Source organism: Stenella coeruleoalba (genome assembly GCF_951394435.1).
Source record: "Stenella coeruleoalba genome assembly, chromosome: 19".
NCBI lineage: Eukaryota > Metazoa > Chordata > Mammalia > Artiodactyla > Delphinidae > Stenella > Stenella coeruleoalba.
The window spans coordinates 7,793,783-7,816,987 of NC_137165.1; the positions used below are offsets into that span (position 1 = coordinate 7,793,783).

The 23,205-nt window shown below is 41.5% G+C and overlaps 1 protein-coding gene across 2 annotated transcripts in view; it reads left to right on the top strand.

Moving 5' to 3' along the window:
- Positions 1–470: 470 nt before the first annotated feature.
- STX8 (syntaxin 8) overlaps positions 471–23,205 on the top strand; it is a 237,998-nt gene continuing 215,263 nt past the window's right edge. The window contains exons 1-4 of one of the 2 annotated variants that reach the window (XM_079903517.1): positions 471–532; positions 7,411–7,510; positions 12,701–12,795; positions 21,631–21,741. In XM_079903517.1, coding sequence (XP_079759643.1) covers positions 516–532; positions 7,411–7,510; positions 12,701–12,795; positions 21,631–21,741 — 323 coding nt within the window. In that variant the 5' untranslated portion in view covers positions 471–515. The remainder of the gene's footprint in view (positions 533–7,410; positions 7,511–12,700; positions 12,796–21,630; positions 21,742–23,205) is intronic. The other variant, XM_079903516.1, reaches the window with a different exon arrangement.

A 23,205-nucleotide genomic window follows, 5' to 3' on the forward strand; every position in this document is an offset into this window, starting at 1 on the left:
CAATATATAATTGATACTTCTTTGGGTCCCTTGTTTGAAGCAGGACAAAAAGGGTTTTTTTTTAACTATACTGAGGTATAAATTATATAGAGAATTTACTTAAAGTGGGCTTTAGTAAATTTATATAGTTGTGCAACTATCACCACAATCCATTTTTTGTTTGTTTGTTTATTTTTGTTTTAAGCAGGATAAAATGTTAAGTAACTGCTAGAGGTCTTGAGGGGCTCCCACCTACCTGGGAAAAATGCTTAGATTTTGTTCAAAAACAATTTTATTTTTATTGCACCCAACTGTTCGCATCTCTTAGTGGGACCCGATTGCTCCAACCTACAGTTCCCCGGGGGAGCGCTTTCCTTTCTTCATCACAGTTTGGAGGCCTTGGGGTACGTATATTCACTGTGCAAACTTCAGGTTCCCGTCGCGCACGGGTCGAGCCGCGGGGTGTGAGCCGCGCGGGCCGCCGTAGTCAGCTGTTGCGAGCAGGAAGTGTCCGAGGAGTGGGTGGAGACTGCACCATGGCCCCGGACCCCTGGTGAGCCCGGGGAGAGGGAGGCTGCACGCGGACCGTCCCGGGGGAGGCCGTGCTGCTGGGGAGCGGGCGGTCGCTAGGCATTAGGGCTGGAGGCCTTTCGGGATGAGGGGAGGGGAGCAAGACCCCTTCCCCTGCTGCCGGGGACGGGGTTTGAGGGGCTGGGCTCTGCCGCATCCCGACACCCTCGGTCTGGACAGGGGTGGCCGGGGCGGGAGACCCGGCGGACCCCTGAGGAGCTGAGTTCCAGTGCCGAATCTCTGAGCATTCCTTTAGCCCTTCTTGGCTGCATCTCCCGGATTCCCGCCCATCGTGGTTGTGGAGATGGCTGATGCAGGCTTCCCTGGACTCCTGCGAAAGTGAAGTCGGAGTGACCTTTTTGTGGAACGCCAGTGTATCTGGTGAACCTTCTTATTTCCCAGGTGGAGAAACCGAGGTTCAGAATTCATGGTCATCAGCGAGTTAGTAACCAGTTGGCGCTAGCATCTAGATCTTGTGGGCCCTTCAAAAAACTTAGAGGAATCTGGGAGGGAAATTATGCCGTTGATAAGGTATTTTAGTACCACGAAGACTTCCTATGGCAGCAACTTCTGCAGTAAAACAATAGGTGATAAGGGCCTTTTATTCAACAGTGAAGTCCCAAGGACTGACTGAATGATGAAAGACACAAGTTATGATACGAGGAACCTATTCCTATAGCGTATTGGACTTGAGCTTTTTGTTTACTAATTAAAAATGCTATAGCTCAACACGGTTCTTTTGGAGAATATGTCATATTAGTACTTGTAACATAGTTTATTGTTTAAGTTGCAGATAGTCTGGATATTAAGAGATTAACTTTGAAAAATCAGAGTTAATCTACCTGGGATCTAGATTATCTGGGCCAATGGCTTAATTGATTTAACACTAATTTTTTTCCACCATATTTTTAACACCCCGATAGAAAATTTAGAAAATATTGAAAATTTGCAAAGGAAAAAACCCCCATCTTTAACTCTTATCATTTGGAATAATTGCCACTGTTGATTTTTTTTAAATTAATTAATTAATTTTTGGCTGCGCTCTGTCTTTTTTGCTGCGCGTGGGCTTTTCTCTGGTTGTGGCGAGCGGGGGCTACTCGCGGGCTTCTCACTGCGGTGGCTTCTCTTGTTGCAGAGCACGGGCTCTAGGCACGGGCTTCAGTAGTTGTGGCTCGTGGGCCCTAGAGCGCAGGCTCAGTAGTTGTGGTGCACGGGCTTAGTTGCTCCGCGGCATGTGGGATCTTCCCGGACCAGGGCTCGAACCCGTGTCTCCTGCATTGACAGGCGGATTCTCAACCACTGTGCCACCAGGGAAGCCTGGCACTGTTGATTTTTAAAATGAATTTATTACTTTGTATAATATATATGTGTGTATACATATACACACACCCCTGTATATTTTACAAAACAGGGAACATTCCTCCATATCATTAAATATTCACTGAAAACACAATTTTTTTTTTTTTTTTTTTTTTTTTTTTGCGGTACACGGGCCTCTCGCTGTTGTGGCCTCTCCCGCTGTGGAGCACAGGCTCCAGACGCGCAGGCTCAGCGGCCATGGCTCATGGGCCCAGCCGCTCCGCAGCATGTGGGATCTTCCCGGACCGGGGCACGAACCCGTGTCCCCTGCATCGGCAGGCGGACTCCCAACCACTGCGCCACCAGGGAAGCCCTGAAGACACAATTTTAATGGTGCTTAATAGTGCATCGTATGAATGACCATGATGCACTATGATTTAATCATTCCCCTCTTTGTACCCTTTAAAAAATGTTAGGGATTTTTTGGGTTTTATTTTTTTTTAATTACAAAGACTGCCCTTTTGTTCCATCTCTGATTTCCTTGACTCACTCCCTAGAAGTGGAACTACTGGGTCCAAGGGCTAAGTTGCCCTCCACTTCCTGGAAGCTAACTCCCTCATTTTACACATAAGGTAGGAAATAAAGCTTAGCAATAAGGTAGAGGCCCCAGGGTATCCATTTAGGTTGGTAGAAGCTATCACTGAACCCTGGGCCTCTTCCACAGTTAATGTTGAAAAAGCGCTGATAAGTTCTCCTGTTCCTCTCAAGTAGTTTGACTCAGCAGCTTTCTCATTTGTTGAAAGTGAAACAATGAGGGACTGTGCTGTGCTAGGTCAGCTTCCTTGCAAAGTAGGTTGCTGCTCACGGGAGCAGAAAGGAGTATGGAATAGGACTTGGAAAAATCTATAAAACAGACTTGACTACAGCTTTGCTCTCCTGCTATTGAAATAGCATAGCTCAGTGATGCTTTACTCCTGAGTAGCGTTCTACTGTTTAGAAATGGAATATGGCTGTTACTCTCTTAATGGCATATCAAAGCCAGTGGTAAGCTCACTGTGTAATAGAAACAGCCGGTGGTGACTGTCTCTGAATGGGTTCTTTGCTAAAGTTAATCAGCTTTACCACTTTTCTCTCTCTGTTCCAGTTCCACAGCCTCTGTCATGGCATCACCATCCTCTTGGGCCTTAAAACTCTAATCATCTCCTTTTTCCTCACTCTTCCTATCAGATTGTTCACTCATCTCCAGTATTTTTTTTTTCTTTTCTTTTCTGCCGTAGCCCAATCCTTTATAGCCTTATGGCTTACAGAGAGTAAATATTGGTGGCTGGTTACTGCGTTGAATGGCTGGAGAAGTCTTCTACTGATCTCTAGCCACTCTTCTCTCATCCCCCCAATGATTTATGTACGTGGAGTTCAGGTTACTTTTCCTAAACTAGTATTTTAGGTACCTGTGTGCTTGATGCCATCATGAGGTTGCCCATTACAGCTAGGCCAGTGGTTCGCAAGCTTTGCTACAGATTGAAATCACCTGGGGAACTTTACAACTCCTCACGTCCAGGTCAAACCCCGTGCCAATTCAATCAGAATGATGCCTGGGGTAGGAGCCAGGATTTTTTTTTTTTTTTTTTTTAGGTCTTCTCTGGTGATTCAACTGTGTAGCAAAGCTTCCGAAATGCTCTTTAGAGCTCAAATGAAAGCGTGAGGATTATAAGGAAGACATCTGGGGTCTGGGCATCAGCGTTTCGTGTAACCTCTTCCGGGCCTCACTCTATGTGTACAAGTATCCTCTGCACCTCTCAAATTCTCTGCTAAAAGTCAAAGCTTGTCCTGCTGTTCAAGGCTCTGCAGAAACTAGCTTCGACTCATCAGTACCATTTTATACTTTACCCTCCTACCCAGGACCATCACTCAGCCGACCGTGCCAGGCTCCTACCCTCCCTTTCATCTTTGCTTGTTCCCTGTGCCTCTCACCTCGTCTAGAATGTGCTCCTCCCTCTTGTGGGAGTGAGAGGCCTGCTTTGACCTTGTGGTTCAGCCCAAGGTGTAACCTCTTGGCCCAGCCTTATCAGATCTGTCTCGGCCAACAGTAATTTCTCTCATTTCCGAACTCCGGAAATATGCACTCGCCATTTATACTCCGCGTTTGGCAGGAGGTGTGTTGTACCTTGTTATTGATTTTCATACGTGTGGTCTGGGACCACAGAGCCAGACCTCAGAACCTCTTTTCATAGATGACAACATGCAGGGAAAAAGAGGAAAATGTGGCAAAGCTGAGACCAGGACCCAGTTTTTCTTATCAGCCTCCCTCCTACTTTCTTTTTCTTTCTTTCTTTCTTTTTTTTTTTTTTAATATTTATGTATTTACTTTTGGCTGCCTCACGTCTTAGTTGTTGGCCCACGGGCTTAGCTTCCCCACGGCATGTGGGATCTTAATTTCCTGACCAGGGGTCGCACCCGCATCCCCTGCGTTGGAAGGCGGATTCTCAACCACTGGACCACCAGGGAAGTCTCCCCTCCTACTTTCTTAATTGTGTATTGTCTTATATCACCTGCTGTCTTTTGGGATGCATGAATATATGTATATGTATATGAATGATGCTACTTTAGATTATAGCGGTGAGTTGCCAAGGATCCTACTGTTAGCGAACCAAACTTGGGTTGACTCGCCGGCATGCAGCAAAGCCAATCTACTGATACAATGTTGGGGTGAAGGAAAGTGCAGCGTTTATCGCAGAGCACCAAGCAAGGAGTCTAGTGCTAGTGCTTAAAACATCTGAATTCCCTGACGGCCTTCAGGGAAAGGTTTTTAAAGACAGGGCGGGGGGGGGGGGGGCTTCCCTGGTGGCGCAGTGGTTGAGAGTCTGCCTGCCGATGCGGCAGACACGGGTTCGTGCCCCGGTCCGGGAAGATCGCACATGCCGTGGGGCGGCTGGGCCCGTGAGCCATGGCCACTGAGCCTGCGCTCCGCGACGGGAGAGGCCACAACAGGGAGAGGCCCGCGTACCGCAAAAAAAAAAAAAAAAAAACGGGTGAGGGAGGGGCTTTGTGGGGTCGTGATCAGCTCGTGGACACTCTTCTGATTGGTTGGTGGAGGGGTAATTGGGAGTCACTTTCTGTTTCCCGTTGGTCTGGGGTCTACGTGCCTTTTGGGCAGCATACAGTTACTTCTCCCACCCGGCGGGGGTTTCGGTATCTGCAAAGCAGCTCAAAGGACACGGCTCAGAATATTATCTACAGCCCTTGAGGAGTAACCAAAGGTCCTTGACTTTAGTGGCTAAACTATTATTATTTTGTTTTGCTTGACTGTTTTCCTGCTTCTCACTTCTCTGATTAAATTTACTCTTTGGAACTCAGGGAAGCCCTAGGAGACTAAAGCTTTTCTATAGACGGGAGGCAGGAGGAGGACAAGGGGATGGGGGTCTGTTCCAGGAAGGCCCCATAGGGTTCTGCTCAGTTACACTACCTCATCGGATCCTTATTAAATTTAAAATGTACAGCTCTTAGCATAGGACCTGGCCCAGATCAGATACTCAGTTGTTAGCCATAGCTGTAATTACTGTAGTAAGACTCCTAAGGGAAACGACTGGAGATTGTTTATTTTTCCTTCATTCAAAGACATTTGCCAGGTCCCCTCATTGTTCAAGTGATATGTGGGAATTCAGAGATTTTAAGAAATGGATTGCTTATTTTTTCAGACAAAAATTGGAACATTAGGTTAAACAGATTTTAATATTTTTTTGAAACTTAAAAATATTTATTAATTCATTTATAATAACAATAATCAACCTATTACATGTCAGTATAAATCATGTTTTTAACAGAAAATATCTATATTTTCCAAAACAAGAGAAAATAAGTGAGAAGAGTGGCGTTGTTTTACATTAAGTTCTTTTTACATAAATTTACGTAACATTTTTTTTATTCAAACAAAGTCACAAAAATTATAATCATCCTCATCAGTTCACTCAGTCCCATGTAATTAATTCTTTTTTCATCTTGATCTTTTGTTAACACTTTTATGAGTTCATCAGTTTTCCATTAGAGTTCTGAAAATGCTTATTCATTCAGTTCAGCAGTATAGTCAGTTACCAGAAACCTGTACTTGTCAGAGTCTTTTCCATAAATTCCTTGAAGATGAAACCCTTTTATAGGAACATTTTTGCAAAAGCATCAGAGTACACCCAGAACTGTCTGTAAATGACAAAAGACTTAAAAATGACCACGGTTAAAGATTTGATGAAAGTTCATAATAATGCAATTGACAAGGAAATTTAGTTATTTCTGAGATATACATTTTAAAGTAATAACTAGAATTATGACTTATAACATTATACCAGAACATATAAGATTTTTAGGAATTTCATGTAATGTCTGAAACATTTATATTAACATATTTCCATACAAATAACCCAAAGAAAGTTTAGTATTAGTTTTTTTTTAATTTTTTAATTTAATTGTATTTATTTTTTTATACAGCAGGTTGTTATTAGTCATCAATTTTATACACATCAGCGTGCACATGTCATTCCCAATCGCCCAATTCAGCACACCACCATCCCCACCCCACCCCGTGGCTTTCCCGCCTTGGTGTTTAACATTAGGTTAAACAGCAGATTTTAATATTTTTTACTGGGCACTCCTGGAAAATAGGTTCATCGTATATTCATAGTCCCTGCCTTTAGGAGAGATGAAATGTGTGTACACACTTAAGTATTTTCTGTAAAACAGATAAAAAGGCTGTAAGCGAAGGAAAAAATAAGGGACTATTGGGGATTGATTGTGAATCCTTCAAAACCCCCAACACTGTTGAATAACAAATAGAAGCTCAGGACCGGCTTTGAGAGAATTCTGGTAAGCTTAGGAGTCAGGTGGGTGTGTGTCCTTTGACCCCAGAGCATCGTCTTACCTGCTGATCTGTGTAGCTCTTCCCCAAATAGCTGCTCACCTGGCCTGCCACTCTCCATCCCTTTATCCTGCTTTATTTTCCTTCTTAGCCCATAGCAACACTTGACATACTATGTTTTGGTTTGTTTGATGCCTTTCTCCCTTCGCTAAACTCCTTGAAAGCAGGGACTTCGTCCATTTTGTTCCCTGCTCTATTCTCCAGTGCCTGGAGCAGTACTCAGCACAGAGGCGGCCCTCCAGAAATGTTTGCTGAATGTTTTGTGAATGAACGAATCTGTATGCTTTATCAGCGGTCAGATAGCACAGTGGCTAGGAGCAGAGGCTCAGGGCCAGGCAGCCTTGGTTTGCAGCTGGTGGTACCCATAGGGCAAGTCGCTCTACCTCTTTGTGCCTCATTTTCTCACATGTATGATGGGGATGGTGACCCACCTCCCAGTGTTCTTGTGTGGATTAAGTGAGTTATTACAAAGGAAGCTTTGAGAATTGAGCCCAGCCTGTACTAAGTACCATTCAACCCCTGTTGCCATTACTTTTACAATTTTCATCCTCCCTTCCTGTTTGCATTTGTGACTAGAATTACAAACTGAAACTTAGATTATGCAGAAATTTCCTTTAAAGAACCTTCAACATTTTTCTCCCTTTATGACTTTGATGCAGGTTCTCCACTTACGATTCTACCTGCCAAATTGCACAAGAGATTGCTGAGAAAATTCAACAACGAAATCAGTATGAAAGAAATGGTGAAAATACAACCAAGGTAAGACCAGGAATGAGTACTTCAAATGATTTGTTTGAGCTCTGAGGTCTGAAAACCCTCCCCTTTCTGACTCTGTGTGTATGTGTGTGTATAATGGCCTTTATGCTTACACATGTCGAATTGACATTACAACCAATCAGTTAATAGTTATTTAATCACTAGGACTAAATGAAGCATGACATCTCTATAATTTCTCCTACTTTACCTTAAAAAGTTTCTAACAATTTCATAGCGTAGTTCCAAGGTTGGCACACTTTCCCCCAGATGGTAAATCTGTCAGGCTTTGCAGGACAAGAGGCCAAGTTCTCACCTCTTTGAGTACCCATTCTCGACAAAAGGATAATAAACTTTTTTGGTTTTTTACATTTTACATTTAAAAATGTAAAAAATCATCCTTCGCTTGTGGGCTGTAAAAAACAATGGTGGGATTTGGCGAGGAAATATGGTTTTTACAAAACCGTGAGTCCATGCCAATACTTTTGATTCTAATCCAACATTCACAGGTTTCTTTGTAACTTCCCCATTCTAAATTAGTATTTTCCTTCCTTCTCCTGCAGTGAGAACCCAGGTTTCCAGAAGCATTGATATGTTTTTGCTCATTTGGTCTCTCTTAGAGTTTATAGAAAGTAGTTTCAGAATCATTACACAAGGGCCACTACAGACAATAAGTAAAGTTTGAGTTTGTGTCTTTATTATTATTTTTTTTAATTTAGAATATCCCCCTAAGGATACTGAGGTTATTCTGTTCTAAAGCTATTAGAATTGTTTCTTTTTTTTCTGTGTCTTATGCTCTCCTTTGTATCTATTGATATTCATTTTCAGGGTTTGCTTTTCTTCCTTACCCTTGCTGATACAATTTTTAATATGTAGAACATTTACATAGTTCAAAAGTCAGTATTATATACAAAGGTATACTCAAAGTCTTGTCCCCATCCCACTCTTTTCCATGCCTTCTTCACCTGCTTCTTAGAGGTAACCTTTTTTTAAAATTAATTTCTCATTAATTCTTCCTGTGTGACTTCTTGCAGAAGTAGGCATTCAGGTGTGTGTGTGTGTGTGTGTGTGTGTGTGTATTCTCATTTCTGTTCCTTTGACACAAAAGTTACTCTTTTGTATCTTGCTCTTTTCACGTGATAATATATGATAGAGATATTAATGCACTGAGATCTTCTCAGTTTTTCTTAGGGCCTTATAGTCCTCTGTTGTGTATACTCTAGTTCATTAACCTGTCTCCTAAGAATGGGCATTTAGAGTGTTTCCAGTCTTTTGCTGTTATGAATAATGCTGCAATAAATAGCTTTGTGATTTTTTTTTTTTTGTATTTGTATTTGTGGAGGTTCTTTTAAGGGTGAATTCTCAGAACCAGAGCATATGTGATTTTTTTTTTACCTGTTGCCAAATTCCCCTCCACAGGAGTTGTCACCTTTGGCTTCACAGCCTGGCCAGCAGAGGGCGCTGTCAATTTTCTGAATTTTTGCCAACCCTATATAAGTGAGATAAAATATTTTAGTGTTGTTTTATTGTCTTCATTTTTTTAATTGAAGCATAATTGACTTACAATATTATATTAGTTTTGGGTATACAGCATAGTGATTTGATATTTCTTTTTTTTTTTTTTTTTTGCGGTACGTGGGCCTCTCACTGTTGTGGCCTCTCCCGTTGCGGAGCACAGGCTCCGGACGCGCAGGCTCAGCGGCCATGGCTCACGGGCCCAGCCGCCCCGCGGCATGCGGGATATTCCCAGACTGGGGCACGAACCCGTGTCCCCTGCATCGGCAGGCGGACTCTCAACCAGTGCGCCACCAGGGAAGCCCAATATGCATTCTTAAAATCACTTATGCCATTGAACATCTTTTCATATATTTATTGGATGTTTGTATTTCTTCCTTTATGAATTGCCTGTTATATACATGTCCTTAACCTAGCTTATTATTTCTTAATTTCCAAGTGTTCCTTATATATATGTTAACTAAGCTTTGATTAAGCTTTGATCTGGCATATTTGGTACAAATATTTTTTCTATTAATTTGGATTTTGATTTTATAAATGACTTTAAAATATATGTATACACTTTTAAAAAATTTTATTTGAAATTATCACTTTTTATTTATGGCCTTTTCTTATAGGAGAAGGGGAGATACTGCTTAGAAAGGCCTTTCACACCCAGGGATTATAGAAGTACTTTGCCTAATAATCTAAATTTTCCTCTTTTTTATCTTTTTTTAAAACACATAAGTCTTTATAATATTTGAAATTCATTTCGTGTATTGTAGGCATCTAATTTTTTCTCATTTGCTAAATCATTAATCCCCCCCAAATATGAAATAGTCCATATTTCATTCACTAAGTTCTTACACAACTGCACTGTTTCTGGACCTTCTGTTCCGTTGCACTAATGAAGCCATTGGTAACTGCCAGCATCATACTCTTGTAGTTTTTTGTAAAGATTTAATATCTAGTTGTTTAAGGCCCCCTTAGTTACACATATCCATGATCTTTCTATATTTCCCTTCATTTATCCTCCTTTTAGAGCAATTTTGCATAGCTTTATTAAAAAGAATTTTGGGGGGCTTCCCTGGTGGCGCAGTGGTTGAGAGTCCGCCTGCCGATGCAGGGGACACGGGTTCATGCCCCGGTCCGGGAAGATCCCACATGCCGTGGAGCGGCTGGGCCCGTGAGCCATGGCCGCTGAGCCTGCGCGTCCAGAGCCTGTGCTCTGCAACGGGAGAGGCCACAACAGTGAGAGGCCCGCATACCGCAAAAAAAAAAAAAAAAAAAGAATTTTGTGCTGTGCCTCAGTTACCATCTCCTCTCCAATAAAAGGACTCCAAATAGGATTTTGGGTAGATGTGTAGTATATTTATAGACTAAACTGGGGAGCATTTACATTTTTGCTGTATTGAGTGTTTCCTTTCACTCATTCCATCAGCAGTATTTCCTGCAGTTACTATACACCAGGCACTGTGCTAGATATTTTTTAGATTTTGTTGATATTGTTAATGATGTTTTAAAATAATTTTTAAAAGTTCTCCCTATTACTTGAATTTAGGAATGCCCTCGATTTTTTCGTTTTGTGATTAATCACCATCCTGAATTCTTTATGTTTCTAGTCATCTTTTAGGTGATCCTCTTAACTTTCCCAAACAGACTGTTATCCGTCTGCAAATAATGATAATTTCATTTCCTTCTTTCCAGCCCTTATGTATTTCTTTAACTTGTCTTATCATGTGGGTTAGAACTTCTAGACCAAAGTTAAATAATATTGTAGTTAAGGCAGCACTGACTGATTTTTAGTTTTCTTTGTTTTTGTTTTGTTTTTAATTAATTTCTCCCATGCTGTGTTAATCATATGTGTAGTCTGTTTTTAGTAATTAACACTGTTAGCTTTATTATTAGATTTTCTAACATCAAACTATTCTTAAATTACTCAGATAAATTCTACTTGGTGATGGTATATTGTCATTTTTAATGTAATTCTGAATTTGCTTTGCTAAAATTTTTTAAAGACTTTTACATTTATAATCCTTAAGGGAGATTGGCGAGTAGTTTCTTTTTTTCTGTTATCTCTGTCAGCGCTTGTTCCCAGGGTTGTGTTAGCTTAAAATATGAATTAGGCTTTCCATCCTTTTCTGTGCTTTGGAAAGCTTCTGTTAAATTATCATAATGGGACATTTCTTCTGATTATGAAAGTAATAGTTTTCTTATAAAATATTAAGAAATCCCACTCCTTAGAGATAACTACCCTTGATGTTTTGATGTCTTTAGGTCCTGGGTTGTTTTTTCTCTATGTGGATGACACTTCTTTTTATGACTTGATTTCTTTTTCTTTTAATAAATTATGATGGGTATCTTTCTATGTTAACAAATATAGATTTCAGTCATACTTTTTTTTTTTTTTTTTTTGGCCATGCTGCGCCGCATGTGGGATCTTAGTTCCTCGACCAAGGATTGAACCAGCGCCTTCTGCATTGGAGGCATGGAGTGTCAACCACTGGACCGCCAGGGAGGTCCCCAGTCATACTTTTTAATGGCTACATATTCTTTCATCTGTTGAATGCTTTTTGATCTTTAATTTCGTAGATTCTTCTTAGACCTGGTGTGTGTGTGTGTGTGTGTGTGTGTGTGTGTGTGTGTGTGTGTGTGTGTTGTTCTTTTGTTCGTTTGTTTGTTTGTTTTGCTCTTTACTTCTTGAGTGAGGAGGGATCTGCTTTCCTTGGCGTTTCCCCATAAACGTTGTGGGTGGTTTTTCTGTGGTTCCCAGGGGCATTAGAATAGTTAAGGTGAGATTTTTCTTGGCTGCTAATACCTTTGAGGGTTGCTTGATGTGTGTAGCCCTTGGCCAGCCTCTGCTGTTGCGCTGTATTTTCCTTATGTGACCCTGCTAATCTAAGGAGAGAGCCCCTGCTTCCACTGCAGTTGTATAATTGCTTCTTTTAACAAGGTAGCAAACTTGTGAGAGTGCCTTTTTAAACATATCTCCAATTATATCCGCGGTTGACTGTGTTTACTTTACACGGGCGATTCTATTTTTCATATTTTTAAATTCCTAAGAGGCTTCCTCCCCACCCCTCCACCATCCTTTAAAAAGGCAGCACTTAGAGTCACAAACAAAACTTTACTCTGGGTTTGTAACTTGGAGAAAATTCACACCTCCTGGAAAAAGAGTCCCATGCGGTCAACACTCCTCTTGTATAAAAAGGACACCCCGCTATAAAACTTTTAAGGGGTTGTAAGTGTACCAGTGTGTTTAGGGAGGAGTGGCCGGGATGGCAGTGGGACTTGATGTCTTGTTCTTTGCAGCATGGTTGAGGGAACCGTGGGGCTTTTGCTGGTGAACAAAGACTGGGGACATGCAGTTTCCTGCGTGGCTCCGAGGTAGACCAATAGGATCCGAGGGTAGATGCTCAAGGGACAGAATTCAGCTGATTGTGAGGGCATAGTGACAGTTTCCAGTCAATGTCAGGGTTCAGGTGTGGACCGGCTCACCAGCTGGTCAGGTCATAGGTCTGGGTGTGAGCATTAGGTGGGTGGCTGGCCCAAGTGACTGTTAAGATTCCGTACAGCCCTGAGGTTGTCGTTGCAGCCCTTCTTTGATTGAATCATAGTTTGTAAAGCAACGTTTACATGATATTTTTAGGAGACCTCACACCTCTGGACTAGCATTCTCAGGCTGTGTTCTTTTCTTTTCAGCTTACCGTGACAATCAGAGCTTTGTTGCAGAAACTGAAGGAAAAGATCGCCCTTTTGAAGGACTTATTGCTAAGAGCTGTGTCAACACATCAGATGTATCCATGTAAACATTTCCACCTCTTGCTAGAGTGGGAGGACAAGCAGTCTTATTTTAAGAAAGGAAGGAATCTGGGCCACCCAGATTTTTCCACAGCTTGAGGAAGACCTGGTTTCCAAAATATTGCCTATAATCTCAATTTCTATTTTAAGCGTCTGTTACATGTTTTACAGTGAATATGCTGGCGATGCAAGACACGCGGCAGGAGTTAACTTAGTTGGGTGTAACCTTAATAGTGCAGGAAGCTCATGCTTTCTGTCAGTGCTGTATTGACACCGAGCCCCATGTTGCTACCTGTCTAGACTGCCTTGAAGGTGGTCCAGCAGGAGAACTTCCATGACACCCTTGAGTTGTGATTCTGCTTCTGTAGTTCCCAGAGTTTTGAACGATTCGTTTTCTTTTCTGAGAAGCCAGTACCAGTAGAAACGACGCATTTTCCCCCCAATTATGTAGAGGATTGAGACGTTACTTCTTTGCCTTGTTGTTCTAGAGGTCCAGACAGTACCCCTGTTTTGGGAGTTTTGTGGGGTAGGAAACACTTGCCTGAAGCAAGCCTCCCACCAACAATGTCGAGAATTAAAATATTTCTTTCTTTTTTTTTCCGGCCGCGCCATGCAGTGGCTTGTGGGATCTTAGTTCCCTAACCAGGGATCCGACCTGGGCCCCGGCAGTGTGGAGTCCTAACCATTAGACCACCAGAGAACTCGCCAAAATATTTTCTTTCTTTCTTTTCTTTTTTTAAGAAATTCATAATCTGATCAATTTAGGAAAATACACTTGACCCGTTACATAAACTAATCCTTTAAATCCGAGTTTAAAACTGACCTCAAACCGGCCCTCTCTTACCTTTTTGTCTTTAGTTTGTATCAAACTTTGGTATCTCGGGAAATGGTTGTTATTGCCCAATTTTAAACATGGGAAAATGTAGGAATATAGCTTTTTAGGTAAAACAATAGAAGATGTTTGAAAATATATTTTTCTCCAAGTATCACCACTGTATGTCACCAGGGAGGGTGGTTTAGATAGTTGCATGATTTCCAGTGTGCACTTATTAAAACACTAAGGTTTTAAATATAAGTTTAATTTCAGTAAACAATTGGGCCCTTATTTTTAACACAGTTGGAATATTCTGATATGTTTAGTTTGTAACTTTACCCTCCATCTGGCATCATTTGTTACTGCACAGTCTATTATATAAGGAGTTTTTATTTTATCAAAATGCACAAGTCTTAATATATAGACCTCAAGTTGGCGGAGCTGTGCTCTCCACTTTCAGTACTAAGCACTTGGAATTCTGCACATGGGATCAAGGTGTGCAAACTCATTTTAATATTACCTAAATCACATGTATTAGAAACGTAGTTAAATATTGTTTCCCAGTGTAATATTAATAACTTTATTTGCTGATAGGTAACTGATTATTATTCATCTTATAATATTTATGTGCTACACCTATAGGGCAAGAAGATGTAAATTAATAACATTTACTTTTTTCTATTAATAATTTCTGCTAGTTATTAATTATGGGGTGTACCAAGCACGCCACGGTAATAATTGACTTTATTTTTCTAAATGCTTGCAGTCTGACCATATTTTGAAATTTCATAGACTCTGGTTTTGTGGTGATCTCAGAATTTGCTGAATGAGACACCAGGCATTTGAAAACACCAGAGGTATTAAATACTCTGAAAATATGAAATATTTATGAAAATATTTAAGGACCATCATGTGAATAATTTAGAATTTCCCAGGAGAAATCAAAAACTCGTCTGGAATATAACAGCTTTCTTTAAAATGTAATAAGTTTTTTCAAATAATTGGGTCTATTTCTACTGCAACTGCAACCAAAACTAGGGATGGAAATCAGATAATCCACCCCATGGGGGCGCTCATAAAGCTCTGTATTTTCAGGGAGACCATTTCTTAGATAGAATGGAAAGGAGGCAGCTGAACCTTTACAAAAGAGGTACTGAGGCCAAAGCAAACTTGCACCTCAAGTCACTGATGAAGTTGGAAAGAAAGGACAGCATTGCAGCAGAGGAAATTTTTTCACACCGAGGAGAAGAATATTTAAGAGCTTAAGTAACTTGCCCAGACCCCACTGCTAAGAAATGGAAAGCTAGGATTCCAACGCAGGGCTGTCTGAACCCAAAGCCACTTGTTTAAAAGCTGAATTCTACTTCAGTGATAGAATACAGTCCACTGTCACGTGGCCTGTCTTTAACTAGAGTTCCCTACTGCTTGGCATGTTGCTGTAATGCCAAGACAAATCTTGTTTATAATGCAAATCCTCAAGACCCTTCTTAATCATCAGAAAGATTAAACAGTCTTCACTGTGGTTTATTAGGTATACTTTATGATGTTGTAATTCTTAGAAAAATTTGTGTCCATAAATCGCCGGGAGAGTGACTTTTTAATCCTTTTTCTTGAGGCATAATTAATGTTGGGTGACTTTTTTAACGTGAATATTTGAAAGCCACATTTCCTTACTGTGTTGGGTAGTTGAGTTTATGGTACCTTACTTAATAAATTTATGCCTTTCTGCATTCGTGAAGTTTTCCAGAGAACGCTAGGAGTTGCCAGAAAGATAAGTCCTATGAAAATGCCTTCCAAACAGTTAAATTCTGGGAGGTCAGGCCTAAGATGTTACTGCTCTTTCCTGAAAAAGTATTTTTCTCTGGCGAGAATAAATGTGAAAATGAAAGTGGCGTGCTTTCGAATTGGTTAACTTGCAATTCATAATTGAAAGTCCTGCAGCCAGAGAGTTGAAAATTGCTGAAATACATTAACTTCTGTTCAGGTGTTTCTTGGAGATGGGGATTATAATGGCCTCACCAGCTGAGAAAAGGTGGGTTTACAGGAGGGCGCATAGGAAATTTCAGGGAATGCTAAAATTATTCTTAGAATTAGCTTTAAATGAAGCTTGTCTTTTTGTTGGGTTTTTCAAAGGCAACACTTCTGGTACTTTAAAAAGAATTTTAAAAAATCACTTTACAGAGGGGTTCAGTATCAAAAGGTATTTTGGTCTCTTGGGAGAAGTCCTGTAGAAATAGTAATAATTATTATATTTTGGTCGTGCCATACATCTTGTGGCATCTTAGTTTCCTGACCAGGGATTGAACCCAGGCCCCCAGCAGTGAAAGCACCAAGTCCTAACCACTGGACAACCAGGGAATTCCCTAGAAATAATTTTTTTAAATCCATAAATAACTCTGCTCCACTTTGTATTTTTGGGGAAAAAAAAGATGCGCAGACAGATAGGTAGATGGCAGGATAGATGCCCCAATCGCCGTGTAACAAACCTGGATACATGTAGGTGTGGAGAGGCTCACTGGATAGATTTTAGGGATAGCCCCTCGGGGCTCCAGTGGAGGCGAAGTGGTTCTAAAACACTGCACCTGGCCATGACAGTTTTCACTGGTGTCTGCTATTGTGAGAAAAATAAGGACAAGATAATTTTTATTTCAGTAGAAATTTTCTGATTTATAGTCTGTTTACATGGTTCTCTCTAGTTTTGGGTATTAACATCTGCTTGCTTTTTCATCATGATAGTAAAAGTAGATGAGAGTTTTGTCTATCGTGGGTTTTGGAATGTCCATAGATGGCAAAATTGGTCTATATAAATCCCCCCATCACCATCCCCGCAGTTTGTTTGGAAATACTTCTGCTCCATGAAATCCAAAAGTCTGGGCACCACTGGAATACTGGGAACAACATTGGCTTTGGAGCCAGACAGAACTGAGGTAGAAGACCAGCTCCATCACTTCCCCAAGGCCAGAGAGCAACGTAGCCTTTCTTGACCTTAGTTTCATTCATCTGTAGAGTAGGAATAATCATACTTGTTTTGCAGGTTGTTGTGAAAGTTGAAGAAAATATATTTAAAGCATCTCACAGGACAAGCCACCCCCATAATTGTGGGTGTTAAATAAAAGATAGTTATTAACCCTTTGTGGGCAAGTTACTTCTTTGTGCCTGTTTTCTCATTTGCGAAATAGGGATAATCAAAGTACACCCGGCTTATGGGATTGTTGGGAGGATTAAATTATATGCATAGAAGGTGTTTCACATAAAGTAAGCCCTCCTCGAGGATTAGCTCTACTTACTATTTTATCATTGTTAAAATTACAGCCATCTTGGAGAATTTACAGGTAGTCCTTTTATGGAGTTTATAATCAAGTAAGAAGGGTATATCAAAGCACACAGGCAGTGATAGTATTAAGATACTACTTGCAAAATATGATCGATCAGTGCTTTGAGGAAGATAAGGACCTGGTCAGGTACATAATAGATATTCAGCAGAGTTTGTTAACTTAAAAAAAAAAAATAGTAAAATGAAAGGGATGAAGTACTATGTGAGCCAGAAAAACCTTCTGTCCTCTGGGACCTTAAACTGTCTCTGTGCAGTCCTTCTTGCAGCAGTGGGAAGTAATTATGCTTCTCCAGAGCAATTAATTTGCACGTAAGACTTGCCTAAATTCTTAAGCCTTCTACCAAATAAGGAGAAACTCGGAGCTAGAGTGGGGGTGGGGCGTCCCCTGGGTCCAGCACCATCTTCAGCCCACTCCATCGTAGGTTGGAAGTGCTTCCCAGGTTATAGCAGAGAAACTGGGCTGAGGCACTTTGGTCATGGGTATTGGTGATATGAAATCAGGACCCAGTTTCATTTGCAGCGTTGCATTGCCATGAACTGGTTATAATTAATTACATGTAACATCATCTTCTGTTTCCTTATTTGTCTGTTCTCTGACCTTCTTCCTTGGTTATTCACCACGTTGGTGGAAGAGGAGGTCCCAGTTCTGGCCACTGACTGTGTGCCCTGTGTTCTACTTGTCCTTCCTCACCCTGTCGTCGCTTCCCCCAACTACCATGAGACCACATCCATGCAGTGTCACCACTGCCTAGACGATTCTTTGACCTCTCGTTAACAGCAACTTCTGTATAGTAAGTGTGCTATGCAGAAGGGCTGTGCATCTATCCTCTTCAACCTCCTCTACCCTCCCCCCATCTCCTTATGCTCTGTTCTCTTAATAGGTTAAAATAAAAACAGAACAAAGAGGTAGAGTGAGTGTTCCTAACTGGACAGTTTTCCAGTTGTCCCGGATTTACAGGGAGTCTCTGGAAATATTCTGAATTAATATTACCAGTATTGTTATTAACAGGATGCTAAGAAGTGGCAAAGTTAAGTGAGCAGTACTGGGGGCCTCAGGGTGGAGGAGCCCCTGGAACGTTTGGTGGTCAAGCCCCACACGAGGTGGTAGGAAAGCCCTGACTTAGACTGGAAAGAGCTGGGCTCTAGCCCACTATTGTCATTACCAGCTGCCCAGGGCCCTGGTTTCCTGGTCAGAAGAACAAGAGACTTGGATATGCCTCTCCTAGCATCAGCTGTCTGTGATTCTGTTCTTCACTTAATAATCTTCAAAACATAATCACCAAGTTTTATTGCTCCTAAAATTGATGTTCTTTGTTAATTTATTCTCAACTAGTTTATATCTAATATCTACTAAATTTAAAACTTGCCTTTATTGTTTTTATTAAAAAAGTACTTTCTACCTGTATAGTTCTTATTTTATTTTATTTTTTTGCGGTACGCGGGCCTCTCACTGTTGTGGCCTCTCCCGTTGCGGAGCACAGGCTCCGGACGCGCAGACTCAGCGGCCACGGCTCACGGGCCCAGCCGCTCCGCGGCATGTGGGATCTTCCCAGACAGGGGCATGAACCCATGTCCCCTGCATCGGCAGGTGGACTCTCAACCACTGCGCCACCAGGGAAGCCCTATAGTTCTTATTTTTAACCAGTGACTCTTCTCTCTCTTCCCCATCCCCATCCTATTCCAGCTCATTCTTTCATAGTTAATGTGTTAGTGGTTGGTACCTGCCATCACAGACTTTTCTAGGCATGAACAAATATATACACATGTAAATATAAAATGCTTTTGACTACAGAGGGATCATATTATACGTTTGGTTCTGAAATTTTTTGTTAATTAGCATTTGATAGAGTCAAACAGTCCAAAACAATATTGGATGGGAAGTAAGTCTCCCTTACACCCTGAATCCCCAGTTCCCTTTCCTTAGAGGCAACTCTTTCTGTATTCTTCCATAAATTTTAAGTGTATATACAAACATATATGTTTCTCTGATTTTTTTTTTTTTTTTTTTGCGGTACGCAGGCCTCTCACTGTTATGACCTCTCCCGTTGCGGAGCACAGGCTCCGGATGCGCAGGCTCAGCGGCCATGGCTCACGGGCGTAGCCGTTCTGCGGCATGTGGGATCTTCCTGGACCGGGGCACGAACCCGTGTCCCCTGCATTGGCAGGCGGACTCTCAACCACTGCGCCACCAGGGAAGCCCTAGATTTTTTTTTTAATGTATGCAGTGGGAGCATACTATTCAGTGTTTAGCTCTTTGCTGCTGCTTTTTGTTTAACACTATTTTGGAGATTATTCCATACCAAATAACTTATGTAGCACTTAGTAAGTGCTCAGAAATGTTAATTGTCATTATCATCGATACATAAAGAGCCTTCCTCTTCTCTCTCTCTCTTTTTTTGGGGGCTGCAAAACATACCACTGTAGAGGTGTGCTAGTTCCTTATTGACGGACCTTAGAATGTTTCCAGTATTTGGCTATTATAAATAATGCTGCAGTGAACATCTTTGTTCCTACATCTTTGTATAGACATGTGAATATATCTGTAGGAGAAATTCCTGTTGAAAGAATGTGCCTTTTAAATTTTGTTATGTATATAGAAGGCAATGTGGCAATTGGTTGAACCCATTTCCATTCCCACCAAGGATGTCTGAGAGTGCTTGGTTCCTTGCCCCTTTCCAGAACCGCCCTGTCGTAGTTTCTTACCTGATGGGTGAAAGTGATAGCATGGTTCAGTTTGCATTTCTTTTACTAATGTGAAACTGCATTTTTTTTCATTTGATTAGCATTATTGTTGTTTCTTTTTTCTATGCCCTGTTATATCCTTTGCGGTTTTAAAATTTGCCACTATTAATTTGTCACTTGTAATTTTACTTTGCAGATATTTAAAATTTTTATAGAGCCAGATTTAGTGTTTCCTTCATGGCCTCTGGGTTTTCATTCTTGACTAGAAAGATCTTTCTTACTCTAAGAGTATTAGAAAGTTCTCCAAAGTCATCTTCTAATGATATGGAATTTTACTTTTTATGTTTAAACCCTGAGCCAGTCAGATCGGTGCTTAGTTATAATATTGGATCATCGTTCAGCTTATGCTCGCTTGGATGGTTGGATAACTAAATCCCAACAAAACCACAGATTGCCAGAGTAGGTTGAGTGTAGAACAGAAGACAAGGCTAATCAGCATTGTGATATAGTTAATAGTTTTCCATGATTAAAATTCAGTTTTGTCCTGTATAATTCATGACACAGGTTCTGTCTCTCCCCACCCCCAGGAGCGTTTTTTTAGATAGAAGAGGCTTCTGCTTTATTGACAATTTGCCACTGATTCGAAACACATTGATATTTATTCTTGGTGTTGCATTGATCAGAAGGCTAATATTTGGCCCTTTTATTAGTACAGAGGAAGGACTTAAGCTCACTGTTTCTTAGTTACAGTTGTTACTTCACGGTTTCCAAGATGGGTTCTTAATGTCTGTAGTCAAGCAGGAAACGGAAAAGCGATGGTAGTCATTTTTCTCAGGAACGCGTGGCGTTCTGGAATGTAGAGAGAATGTATCCATTATTATTTTTTAAGTAGTCAAAGTCACTAACACTCCTTAGTTACATTGGTTTGGGGGGGATTTATGATTTTTCTAACTAATATCTGCTACTGGGGAACATTTTTGATGGGTTTATTTGCTTTTTTTGCTAGCTGGCCAGCTTTTTCTATTCAAAATGATCAACAAAAGTAGATTCACTGGGCCGTGGTTTTCCCACCCAGGGAAACGTACTTGATTCTGCCAAGTTCTCAAACTTCTGGGGCCTAAATGCAGGGTTTAATATCCCCTCTTGAAAGGACAAGTATCTAGAAATCCAGAAATCCAAAGTAGTGGTCTCCCTTTTACTGGAACCAGGAAAACTGTGGCCATGGATCGTGCCGGAGGAGGTGTGAGAGATGATCTGGGTGCCACATGAAGAAACAAATTCAAAAAGGTGAAGTAATTGGTTCAGGATCGTAGGTAAGGATCAAAATAGGACTAGCTGGCCTTTGGACTCCTAGTCGAGCGTGCTTAGTAGATTAACACATAAAAATATGATTATTTCTTTGTAATTCTGTTGAGAATTAAAGCTCATGCAATGTATTTAATGAGCCGATGGTAACAGCTTTTTAGAGCAAATCTGTTGCATGAAGTAGCCCTTTACAAAATATATTCCAGGTGTGTTCGTAGGTGTTCATTAACATGGAAGAAAGGGGGCAACATAGAAAACTTTTCTTTCTCTTTTTCCTTTTTTAGAAGAGTATCTTAGGGTATTAGTGTCCAGGAAAAACCCTTGACCACCGTGACCTAAAACTCAAAGCCTGATGACTCCCTGAGTCACATTGCCCTGTTGAGAGGAAGGACATTTCAGGGGTGGCCGCTGGGAGGAAAATCGTGTTTACCAACTGTGTTTCTCAGTGAAGGATCTCGTGTGGCGGATCTGTGTCAGTGTTTGTTAAGTCCCTCTGTGATGGTTCTGTCCAGGTCCTTTACTGGAAGGATCAGTGAAGTCTGAGGTTAGAGCAGGAGGAGAAGGTTGGTTCAGGCCTCTTCTGGGTAGGATTGATCAGAGCCTATAACAGTCCTTTCTGACTTGGAGAGCTCACTTAACGTAATAGGTCAAATGAGGTAATTCACCTGCTCTTGGACCTTAACGAGATGCCTGCAGAACACAGCTCGAAGGAGACCGAAGACAAAACCTTTTGGATGATCTTGTAACTCGAGAGAGACTACTTCTGACATCCTTTAAGAACGAGGGTGCAGAACCAGATCTCATCAGGTACGATGTTTTCCTTTACAGGGTTTATGTGGTGGGTGAAATTTATTTGCAGAGATTACAGCTATTTCCTGAATGGCTTAATTTCTTTTTTTAAAATTTCTTTAACTAGTAAAATATAGTCTGTTCATTTATAGTGTTTGTTATTTTCTATGCAATGTAGTTTTCATTAAATTTCTAGATTTAGTAAACCAGATATGTTCAGCTGAATCCCATCTTGGAGGAAGGCTATTTAGGTAAAATACAAAGTCAGAAAATGTCTTTTCATTCTTCAGGTTGAGCTTTCTGCTATGTTAGCTGCCTTTTAAACTCTAGAAGTCATGTTCTTATCTGTGTTGGAAAATGATTTTTTAAAGATTTTTTTGATGTGGACCATTTTTAAAGTCTTTATTGAATTTGTTACAATATTGCTTCTGTTTTGGTTTTTTGGCCACGGGGCATGTGGGATCTTAGCTCCCCAACTAGGGATCGAATGAACCGGCACCTCCTGCTTTGGAAGGTGAAGTCCTAACCACTGGGCCGCCAGGGAAGTCCCTGAAAATGATTTTTTTTAATTGACTTGTTATAAAAATGTGTCCTAAAGGTTGTAGTCCATGGCTCATGGAATTAGAGGTGTGGGGCCGTTGGATTCTTCTCGCTGTTCTTTGCTGGAGAGTAATTCACACTCTACAGAGTTGTCAGCTGCTCTGTACCCGGCTCTGCTGGAAAAACCCAGAGAAGCGGTCCGGCCTTCCCAGCTGAGGTTAATGAAGTATAAATTGTGACATCTTTAGAACTGGCCTCCCCCCGGCTTCTAGAACTCTCTTAACGTCATTGTGGGAACCATCACAGATGAGATGAGGATAAAACCCTCCTCTCCCCGCCTTCCCCACGAGAGGTGATGATGCCTTCATTGTGGGGCGGCAGCTTGTTCCTGGTTAGGAGTCACACTGCTTCCTAGGGGCGGTGTTTTTTTTTTAAGAGGTTTTAACGAGGCTCAGCCTCAGACAATTAAATCCAGGGGCGTGGAGGGCGTGGTCCTAGAGGGGCCCCAGGTGATTCTGATCTGCAGCCAGTCTTGAAAAACCACAGCCCAAGGGCGAGCCGAAGAGGATGAAGCGGCTGCTGGTCCGTCCTAGCTTTCTCTGGAGCGTGGGATCCAAGGTTTGTGGAAAGAAACGTTGAAATTTGGGAAGCTAGATGAAACGTTGGAGCTGTCCGTTTGGAGAAATAAAAGCCAGGAGTTAGGGAAGGAGGAGCTGTGTCCTGGGCAGGGTTTGTAAGCGGACGCCGAAGCCTCCGGTGAGCTGGCTGATTCATCGTGGGGCCGGACACTGCTCGCGCGGATGCAGGAGTGAAGTGGGAGGGTGAAGGTGGGGATTCAGGGCTGGTGAAAAAGAACCGGTGAGCAAGGGGATCCGGGGCGAGGAGAGAGTGTCCTCTGTCAGGGCGGGTCTTCACATCGAAGTCCAGAAATGTAGTAAAGGT